Source organism: Lactuca virosa, chromosome 5 (genome assembly GCF_052849685.1).
Source record: "Lactuca virosa cultivar CGN04683 chromosome 5, Lactuca_virosa_CGN04683_v6, whole genome shotgun sequence".
NCBI lineage: Eukaryota > Viridiplantae > Streptophyta > Magnoliopsida > Asterales > Asteraceae > Lactuca > Lactuca virosa.
Genome location: NC_136430.1, coordinates 322,488,176 through 322,499,718, shown reverse-complemented (window position 1 = coordinate 322,499,718; position 11,543 = coordinate 322,488,176). Strand labels below are relative to the sequence as shown.

The 11,543-nt window shown below is 37.5% G+C and overlaps 1 protein-coding gene across 1 annotated transcript; it reads left to right on the top strand.

The window, feature by feature from the left end:
* The first annotated feature begins 448 nt into the window (after positions 1–448).
* On the top strand, positions 449–6,481 carry LOC145113155 (uncharacterized). The gene is made up of 5 exons (XM_079049276.1): positions 449–632; positions 4,498–4,585; positions 4,833–5,329; positions 5,645–5,809; positions 6,042–6,481. Exons 1-5 carry the CDS (start codon positions 449–451, stop codon positions 6,479–6,481), a joined length of 1,374 nt encoding a protein of 457 aa, XP_078905402.1.
* The last annotated feature ends 5,062 nt before the right edge of the window (positions 6,482–11,543 follow it).

Here is an 11,543-nt window from a genome sequence, read left to right as displayed (position 1 = left end):
AAAAAAAATGAATCCGTTCGATGATAGTGATGACGATGACATGTTCGTCTCTATGGTGTACGAGTATTGTACGAACGTCCTACTACAACCAAATACAGCTCCTTTATTAACCAGACGTGCGACGTTAAATGGAGATCGCGAGAAAGAGCACAAACGTCTAGTTTACGATTATTTTGCGGATGATTGTGTCTACCAACCATGCGATTTCAAAAGAAGGTTTCGTTGCGGAAAAATGTTTTTGTTCGGATAGCCAACGCGTTGGAAAGTAGGTATTGTTTCTTTCAGATATAGTTTTTACATTATTTAAATACATTGTTTCTTTCAAATATAGCTTTTACATATTAAATATACGTTTAGTTATGAATTTTTCCAAATGAGATATGATGCTAGAGGTAAGCGATGATTCATAGGGTTGGAGAAATGTGTTGCCGCAATTAAGCTTATGGCAATGGGAGAGTCGCTTGATTCGATTGACGATTATATGAGAATGTCTGAGAGAACTGCAAGAGAAATTTTGTATAGATTGGCAATGGGTGTTGTCGAAACCTTCGGTGACGTTTATTTGCGCAAACCTTCATTAAATGATATACAACAACTATATGCAGCGCATAAAGAAAGACATGGTTTTCCAGGTATGCTTGGAAACATTGATTGCATACACTGGAACTGGAGAAATTGTCCTGCAGCGTGGAAAGGCCAGTACGCAAGTGGTCATCATGGAACGCCTTCGTTGGTATTTGAGGTAGTTGCGTCCTAAGATTTATGGATTTGACATGCTTTTTTTGGGGTTGCGGGTTCGAACAACGACGTGAACGTTCTTGATCAATCACCAATATTCGACGATATTTTGTCAGGAAAGGCACCAGATGCTCCTTTCACAGTGAATGAAAATAAATATAAGTTTGGGTATTACCTTACAAATGGAATATCTCCAGCATAATCCACATTCGTGAAGGCGTTTTGACACCCAGTAACACCAAGAGACAAATTTTTCAAGAGAAAACAAGAAGGAGCACGTAAGAATGTGGAACGTGCTTTTGGAGTTCTGAAGTCGAAATGACACATAGTTTAACATGCAGCACGACCATATCAGTTAGACGTTCTACAAGATATTATGTATACAAGTATTATAATGCATAACATGGTGGTTGAAGATAAATGACGAAAGTATTTGGCTTTGGAGCCCAGACACATGCAATTTCAACCCGGGACAACAAAATATTTACATAGGGTCGTAGATATTCAAGACTCACGAAAAAAAAATACAACTTTTAGCTGATTTTATGTACGATAGAAATGAAAATGAATAAATTAGGGGCAAAATGTAATTTTTTAAATGTAATTTTTTTGTATTGTTTTTTAAATGTTATGTTTAATTAAAAAATAGGTTTTATTTAAATAACATGTTTTGATTAATTTTGTTTAAAAAATAAAAATTAAATCGAAAAAAAATGATGACATAGAGTGTTATAACTAGTTGCCTATTTCCTTTATTTTGTGTTATAACACCATATTGACATGACATGTGAGGTGACAACTTTTGGGTGTAATAATATCCTTTAACTAGTTGCCCACAACCAAAGGGCTTCTAGCCTGGCGGTATCCGATGTTGTCCTCCCTCCATAATGTTGAGGGTTCAAGTCCCGCCGTGGACATATGTAGATTTAATGTGTAGTTTAGGAGTATGTTAGATGTTAGATTTGTCGTTTAAAAAAAACACTAATTGCCCACACCCACTGGCCTAAATAAATTTGTGGTAATCGCTAAAAAGTGGACAAACTGCCTAATGAACAAAAATTGAAAAGTTTTTGAACAAATTTTGAATGTAAATACAAACATAAAAATCCCAAATAAAGTAAAACTGTAAAATATCAACCTATTTAAGAACTTTTATACGAATTTCCTTAATATTGTTATTGGTGGACCATATTGACTTTTAATGAGAAAGTATATTACATTTTTCATGACAAACATGCTTGGATCGTCATATTTCAAAAAGTGAAGTCCATTATTTAGCTTGCTGACATTGTGCTTACCTCACATGAATTCTAAGGTAACAAATTTTATTTTATATATACATTTAGTTGCTTAAGATTCTTTATATATTCCTTATAAATCCTTACGATCGAACTTTTTTATTGTGTTCAAAATATACCATTACTTTGAACACCAAGAACAAGTTTAATGTTAAAGAATCTAAAAAAACTTAAATGACTAAATATATATACAAAATAAAGTTCGTTTCCCTTACAAATAATTCTCCTTAAATAAAATATCTAAAAGTATGGTGATTAATTGATTAATCCATAAGTGACTAAAATAAGATATTTTTTCCAATGTCATAATCTTATTTATTTTGCCAAATGTCATTTTGTAATTATTTTAAATTAATTTTTTTCTACATGTCATTTTATGAGTTTTTTTTTCCATTTTATTAAATTCCACATAATATTTAAATGCAATAATAAATGAATATTGTTAGGGGAAAGATCTCAAAATCATATTCATGATCCTTAATATTTCTGAGACCTCAGGATCTTTAAACATATCGTAGGATCCTGATTATTATCACTAATAATACCTAACACTTATAACGACTATATTTTTCTTTATTTTTCTCACACGTACATAAGTAGTCAACACAAGACTCATTCTCAACGGAGAATCACTTCAACCAAGCTTAAGACCCGAGAATACCAAGTCAAACAACGTGAAAATACTTGTTCAAGGAGGATCCCGGAAATATCAGACTTCTTGTTGATTAGATTAGATTATAAATAACACTTGTAAATCACATACTATACACAAGATTAGCTCTACCATTACACTTGTACTCGTATTATCTTCATCATCTCTATAAACTCAGATTAAAATCAATAAAAAACAACATTGCAGGTGATCATTATCACCTCCAAAGGTTTTATGTCAGAGATCCTACAAAGGATCACGGACTTTCCTTATAACTCACTTGTCTCACTTTGATTAGTTTTCTACACTTGCATTATCCTAACACCACAACCTCTCATACAATTGGTTGAATTACACTTGATCAAATTTCGACCGAAACAATTTAGCGCCCACAGTGGGGTTGTGGTGTTCACGATCGTTCAAAAATCATATCTACCCAACCAACCTTATCATCTTCCTCCATTCCTCCCATTTCCTCTAAAAACCTTCCACCACCTTCAGGCGGAGCTTCCAAGAAGGCTTCTGAGGCACCGAAGATAAATACCTCTTCAGTCACTACCCAAGGATTTCAGGATCCTCCTATAGTGATTTTCAATAACGAGCTCTTTGCTATGATGAAGATATTGGAAGGACAAGTCACTCAGCAGCAGAAGGAAAACAGGACGATACTCAAGGAAATGGAGAGAATGAGGGCAGAGATCCACAAACCCCAAGAAGCAGCACCCTCGATCTTGCAACCCAAGACACTGAACTTTGACAATATAGGATCCTTAGGAAACTGCCGCTAGATAGGATCCTCAACGCCAACCCCGACTCCCGCTTGGGGTGCAGCCCCAAATGAGCGAGCTCGTGTGATCCAAGATCCTAACGAAACCTTCATCACTCCCAATAACAAGGATCCTGGTAACTTTGTGAATAAAAATACTTTTACTACTAACTCTAGGGATATTGATGCAGGAATGAGCCCAGTCATGGCCAATAAACTTCAGCAGTTAAGACAAATTATCTCAAGTGTGCCCGGCGTAGTCCAACTTATACTGGAAGTTTCCCCGACAAACCATAGGATCTCAAGATTTGTTCCTGCGATTGTTGACACCCAAGTCCCAAAGCGCTTCTAGACTCCCAACATGAAGCCTTACGATGAGACTACGGATCCTGAAGAACATGTGGCACAATATAGGGAAAGAATGGAGATCATCCCCATTCCCACACATTTGAAGGAAGCTTGCTTATGTAAGGGTTTAGGTTCGAACCTCACAGGATCGACCTTGAAATGGCTGCTAAATGTTCCTCCCTACTTGATTACTTCGTTTGCACATTTAGTTAATATTTTTAACAACCAATTTTCTTGTAGCAGAACATTCGAGAAGATTACTAGTGATCTCTATCGGGTAGTTCAGGATCCTAAGGAATCCCTCAGGGATTTTGTGAACATGTTTGATAGGGAAGCTCTGAGTATCCCCAACATTGATATGGCAACTGTCGTAGAAGCCTTCAAGATGGGCTTAAAGTAGGATTCTCATTTCTACGAATACCTTGTAATGACTCCATGAAAAAGAAGGGATGAAGTAAGGAGTAGAGCACTAAGGTTCATAAGTCTCAAAGAAGACAAGGAGATCCAAAAGAGGAGCAATCTTGCAAAATCGTATGATAATCCCAATAGGAAGGCCGAATCCTTGGCCCAAAGATCCTATAAGTCGAAACCATATTCCAAACCTGATCATCATAGGGTTAGTGCCCTTGAAAATGAAGGAGAGGAAGAAGAATTTCCTAAGACTACTTACTATTGCTTTTCTGTGGATATTTCAGGTTTAATATTTGTCATTCAGGATCTTGGAGACAAAGCAAGTTGGCCAAGAAAGGAAGAAAAATCCACCAGCTGGAAGGATAAGTCCAAGTGACATGCATACCATGAAGACTTTGGTCATGTTACGGAAGATTTCATAGCCCTCGGGAAGGAGATCAGTTACCTCCTAGGCAAGGGATACCTCAAAGAGATCCTTGGGAAGAGAAAAGAAAGATCCAAAGAAAAGGATCAGGATCCTCACAATATCTCAGAAAAACTAGGATCCCCTCATGCGGACACCAAGGTAATCAATGTTATCTCTGGAGGTCTGACATTTGTAGTACCTCTTACTTTGCAGCAAAAAGGCATGCCAAAGTGTCAAAAACAGAAAAAGAAGAAAGACACAGAAGAATACGTCAATCACGAAAGAGAAAGAGATCACCTTCGATGAAGCAGATAGACAAAACATCAAGGATCCCCATCATGACAGATTGGTGATCACTCTTTACATCCCCAACCATTTTGTCAGAAGGATCCTTGTCAACGGAGGATCTTCAGTCAACATTATACTATTGGATGCTTTAAAAAGAATGAACATACCAGAGTCTGAAATAGTTAAAAGGTCCTCAATGTTGATTGGATTAAGTGGAAAAACAAAACACACAGTCGGCGAGATAAAGCTACATATCTACATAGAAGGGGTAAACTCTATGAAACACTTTTGTGTGATTGATACATTATCTGCCTATAATGTTATACTAGGTAGACCACATATCCACGATATGAAGGTTGTCCCCTCAACATACCATCAGTGTGTGCACATGCCCACTCCATGGGGGACAGTAAAAATCACAGGTGATCAACAAGAATCCAAGGAGTGCTACAAGACCTCGATAAAATATTCAATGGTACCACACAAATCATAGCAATTAAAGCAGGGGGCAAGAGGTCTGTTAGAAACAAGAGATCAGGATGTAAAGGAAGTGCCCATGAACCTCGAGGATCCTGAAGCCAAAGTCCTCATATGATCATCAATACCAGAACAAATCAAACAAGAACCAAGAAAGTTCCTAAAAGATAGAAGCTAAACATTTGTCTGGAAGCATGAGGACATGACATGTATAGACAAAATATTATAACTCATAAACTTAACATTGATCCTTCTTTCAGACCAATACACCAAAAAAACGAGAAAGTTTGCACCTAAAAGAAATCAGATCATCCAAGAAGAAGTAGAAAAACTTCTTAAAACAGGGATGATCAAGGAGGTCAATTTCCTAAGGTGGCTAGCCAACGTGGTCGTCGTACAGAAGAAGAATGGAAAATGGAGAGTATGTATGGGCTATATGGATCTAAACAATGCTTTCCCTAAGGATCATTTCCCCCCTACCACACATAGATTTCATGACAGATGCTATGGCTGGCCATAAATTGCTAACATTTATGGATACATCAGCAAGGTTCCAACAAATTCAAATGGAACCATCTGACCAGGAGGATACCACATTCATAACCCCAACAAGTATATATTGCTATATTGTTATGCCCTTTGGTCTTAAAAATGCAGGTGCAACATACCAAAGGCTAGATAACCTGATGTTCAAGGATAAACTGGGGGACACCATGGAAGTCTACATCGATGACATGGTGGTAAAATCAAAGAAAGCTAAAGATTACCTCAAGGATCTTGAAGACGCCTTCAATATACTAGACGGATACACCATAAAGCTGAATCCTTCCAAATGTCATTTTGGAGTGAGATCAGGTAAGTTCCTTGGATACATGGTCACTAAAAGAGGAATAAAAGAAAGTACAGAGCAAATAAAGGCCATCATCGATTTAAGATCCCCATCCTCAACAATGGATATTCAAAGACTAACAGGAAGAGTAGCAACACTAAACAGGTTCATCTCAAGATGCTCAAAGATGTGCAAACATTTCTATGGCATTTCGAAGAAGAACAAAAGGTTTGGATGGACTAAAGAGCACGAAGATGCTTTTCAATAACTTAAAAATTATTTAAGTTCTGCACCTTTGCTGATGAAACCACTAAATAGGGAACCACTCTTCCTATACCTTTTAGTATCCTCAAATGTTGTATGTGTTGTTTTAGCTAAGGATCTTAATGGACAACAACATCCTATCTACTATATAAGTAAAAGTCTCTTGGATCCTGAGACCAGGTATTCCCATTTGAAAAACTAATACTCACATTAGTAACTGCTTCCACAAAATTAAGACACTATTTTGAAACACATACTATACATGTAAGAACTAACTACCCCGTTAAGAATGTTATGTGAAAACCAGAAATGTCAGGTAGGATGGTGTAACGCCCGCAGATTCGGGCTAGTCAATTTAGAGACAACAAGCGTCAAAAATAACTTTTTTGATAGAAGATTATTTAGAATAAATAATCTTAACCAAGTTATAGTATATGTCATAAGGGCTCCGTACATATAAAGAACACTGAAATCCAAGTTATAACGAAGAAGTTATGATTCGTCGAAGTTTTTTATGGCTAAACCGGCACGACACCGCTTAACGTAAAAAGTGAATTATTGATAAATTACTTTTTAGCCTTAGCGATATAAATGAAAGTCGTAGTAGACATAAAATCGAAATCGTGCATATATAGAACGTCCAAATCTGACTTCGTATGAGGAAGTTATGATTTTCCAAAGATTTAGCATAGTAGTGCACAACTCGGAATTCGAATTTTAGATCGATCGACTTTTAGCTAACACGGCCTAAATGAGAATCGAAGATCTCATTAATAGGAGCTCAACAATATAAAGACAGACAAAAACGGACGTCATATGACAAAGTTATGAATTTTTAACGGACTTTACATGTCTAAGCCTGTTAAAATATAACTTTAAAAATAAATTCAAAATTAGCCGATGGAGTCTAAACGAAAGTCGTAGACTACTTCGCCACCTATGCGTCGTTGTAAAGAACATCAAAAATGGAGCTCGTATGCAAAAGTTACGAAATTTAGAAGTCGGGAATAGGCTGATGCAAAGGGGGACACGTGGCTTAATCGCCCTTGCTTTCTCCCCGCGGTATCACATTCAGATCTCAACAGCTGGACATCGTACGCGCATTGTAGCCCCTCGTAGACACTGCATACTCCGAAGCTATGCCCAGCATAGTCCGAGGATTTCAGCTATAAATAGATGCAAGAGCACCCTCATTTCTTACACCTTAACCCTTCTATCTCTCTCAATACTCCAAAAATAGCCCTCCCCTTCTCTAGCACTTCCTAAGTGTTAGAGGTGAGTCACGGAGTGCCAGAAGGCTCCGAGAAGAAGAGCTTTCGGGTCGGAAGTTCTGCCCCTGTAGAGCCCGATTCCTAGTCAAACCCCCTTGTTAGTGAGTTATGCTTACCCTACTTTAATTATAGCTTATGTTTAAGTTCATTATCGTTATTATGAACCTATAAATAATATATGTGCCAAGTATAAATCATAAAAAGTGTTATTATAATACCGTTTAACTGCTCGTGGTATGGGGAATCTGGTTTGAAGGGCCGCATACGATTGTTGGATTTCAGAACAGCTTCAATGCCAAAATGGTCCTGCCCTCCGGTGTTTCATGTTTGGCCCCTGTCTATACATAGTAGTTGAAAAGTATTGTTTAAAACTTATAAAACAATATCTCTCATAGACCTTGAGTTAATTAGTCTCAATAAATATTAGACTAAAACTTAGCAATAATAATGATAGGTTTCATCGAAGGAAAAGAAGATTGTTAGAAGCGAAGCGTTGTCTGAGTTTCGAGTCCTCACTTTAACAAGTGAGTGCATAGTTACTTTCATCTTACACATAGATATGAAGTATTTAATATAAATTACGTGCTATGTGTGCGTATTATACGTGTTCCTGATATCTATGCTAGATGAACGATTTATACATGTTTACGTGATTTAAACTATATATGTATTTTTATACTTATAAATATATATTGGGTAGTGACGGGTGATGAGAGAAAGGTGATGATAGAAAGGTGATGATAACTAGGTGATGATAGATAAGTGATGATAAATAGGTGATGCGAGATGTGAGGACATGCCATAATCTTGACATGTGATGTTGTGATGTAGCGATGTAGTCATCTATTAGAGTATAGATGGTGACCACAGACTATTCTAGACAGTCATGTGGAAACATTAGCAGTCTCATAACCTGTAGGTGATGAATTACGAGTTCAGGCGATGTTGTAACTACGTATCTATGTGATGATACTCTAACCCTTACTTTGAATTACGAGTCCAAACGATGTTGAAATTACGTATTCATGCGATAATACTCTAACCCTTACTTTGAATTACGAGTTCAGGCGATGTTGTAACTACGTATTTATGTGATGATACCCTAACCCTTACTGGACAAGTATTGGGGGAGTAATCCCCGAATCAGTACTATCTATGTGATGTAGGCGATGATTCTTAGGAAAAGTCCTTTGGAATAAACATATAAGGAAATGCGATGTAAGGAGATGAGAGGTAAATACGATGTAGGAGATGACCCTTAGGATAAATCTTTAGGGACGATTAAATGAAGAAAATGGGGATGGGTAATCAGGTTAATTGTTTAACATGAATTATGTGAAGAAACAAATTAACTATATTATTGTAGGTTGAAAACCCTATGTACTCACCAGGTTTCCCAACCTAACCCACGCAGCTTATTTATATCACAGGTGTCGATTTGAAGATACATTACACTGAGAGATTAAAGGAGATGTAAATCATTAGTGTAAACGAATGAAAGATCTGTTTATGCTTATGTTTCTGTATTGACAATGACATCCTAAAGTTTTAAAATAAACAGAATACATTTCTTCGGAAATGCTTTGATAATATATTTATCATGTTTTCTTGGAACAAAGTCCACAACATATTTCTTTAAAATGGATACTCTGATTTTTTAATAAGCATAAATAAAATTTTTAAAATGATCGTGAATTTGGGGATGTCATAGTTGGTATCAGAGCATTAGTTTAAGCGAACTAGGGATTTGTAGGAAATTTCTAGACTTAAACTTATAATGCTAAGGGATGTTCATGAGGAGCGTGTCTAATATATTTTAGGTAGTACACTTGAATAGACACAAGCACTAGCATATTTAAGGAAGATTCCTAAATTGCTTTTAAGTGCTAAATGATTTGTGATGCTTTATGATGCTATCGTTTGATCGGATCTATGGTCTGTTGCCGACCGGATCTGGAAACTTTATGTGTTCAGATTTATAAACGTTTAATTATAGTATTAGAACTGGCGTGTAACTTTTCGAAATGATAAAGAGATTTATACGACTATTGTAAATAAAGCTTTCCCTATTCTCGTCACTACACACCGAATATCTAATTTGGTGTATAGATCGACATGGTGAGAATTCGAAGCGGATTAGGAAATGTTAATGTAAACCGTCAGTCTGAGCCACAAGTGATTGAGCGTGTGCCATAGGTAGCAGCTGCACCCGAGCCAATCACGATGGCAGAAGACCAGGCAATGATTTGGGCTATGATGGTCGAAAAAAGGGAGGAGATGAGGAAAATTTTGCTTCATAGGGATGAACCTACTGTGCCTGTTGTGTAGCCCGAACTGGATGAAGAGTTGTCAGAGGAGGGAAATTACAGTCGTACGGTGAGTCAAGTTGGACCCCGAGTGGTCAGGAAGAACGACCCGAACAGAGGGATTGACAAGGATGGGTGCATGTATAAGAACTTCTTGGTTGCCAAACCACCAAGTCTTTCTGGAAGCCCAAAGCTAGTGAAAATTATGGACTAGATCTTCGAGATGGGAATGGTATTTGAAAGCTGCAACTGCAGCGATAAGCAAAAGACCGTCTTTGCAGCCAGACAACTAAAGACCAGAGTTTTAAGTTGGTGGAAATTGTTGGCATATACAATGCTACGGGGAAAAACCATGCTGATGTCTTGGGAAGCATTCATGGAGCATTTGAAAATGCAATACTGCTCAGAGATAGATCTGATAGACCTAAACAACGAGTTTCAGAACCCGAAGGAAAGGAAGATGAGTGTTGATGAGTATGCCACCACATTCATCGAGAGGACAAAGCTATTCCCCTACTTGGTGCCTACCGAACTCTCTAAGATAGATAGGTTTGCTAATGGATTGCCAACAGACTATGGCCCAACGGTCAAAATGGCAACTACTTTGTAGACAACCGTTAGAGCAGCTAAGAATGTAGAGACCCAGATAAGAGAAAAGGGTCTAGAAAAAGATAAGGCGGGAGAAAAAAGGAAGAGTGAGGTATCCTCAAGATCTGATAAGAAAAGAAGATTCACGAAGTCCAACCTGGATGACCAAAAGTATGGAGGTAGTGGTGGAACCAAGTGGTGTGAGAAGTGCAAGAAGAAGCACTTCGGAAGATGCGATGGAGAAGTGACTTACTATAAGTGTGGTAGGACCGATCACTATTCTAGACATTGTACATTCGAAAACAGGAAATGTTACGAATGTGGAGATAGTGGGCATATTTCGAAGAAATGCCCAAAGAAGAACGAAGCTGCAAGGCAAAATGCACCGCCGATGCCAAAGGCGAGAGCACTCCAGATGATCCTTAATGAAGCAGGTGACAACGCAAGGGATTAGGAGTAAGGATCAATAAAGTAACTATATAGGATCATGTGATGTGGCCTAATATAAGAGGCATAATGTAGGGTGAACTTGAATATCTATGTAATCGTTTCGAGAAGTAATATAATCCATAGTTATGTTATCCGATGTCTTAAATGATTATGTGAAATTCTTGTATGGTGACTTGGTGGACTGCGAGACAATACTTTGGACGAGTATGAGTAGGTGCGAAAGGTAGTAGAGGCCTATACTATCGGAAGCACAGGACTCACTCTTGGATCAGGGAAAGTCACAAGGTTACCAAGGCGCTAGTAATTGATTCTGTTTTATTCATGTATGTCGTTACCATCCTTTTCGTAATGATTAAGAAGATGATTGTTATTGTGACCCTGGTGGTCATATCAAATTGAGTCTGACTAAGATGAGTATGTTACGTGGTTCAGAGAATCAAGTTCGATGTAG

Bases quoted from the DNA above. Each gene is read 5' to 3' on its own strand.
- LOC145113155 (XM_079049276.1), top strand. From the start codon at position 449: ATGGGAGAGTCGCTTGATTCGATTGACGATTATATGAGAATGTCTGAG. The intron at 4,586-4,832 runs GTGACATGCATA...CTTACTTTGCAG, and splicing joins AGCTGGAAGGATAAGTCCAA to CAAAAAGGCATGCCAAAGTG. The intron at 5,810-6,041 runs GTATGGGCTATA...TTAAAAATGCAG, and splicing joins GAATGGAAAATGGAGAGTAT to GTGCAACATACCAAAGGCTA.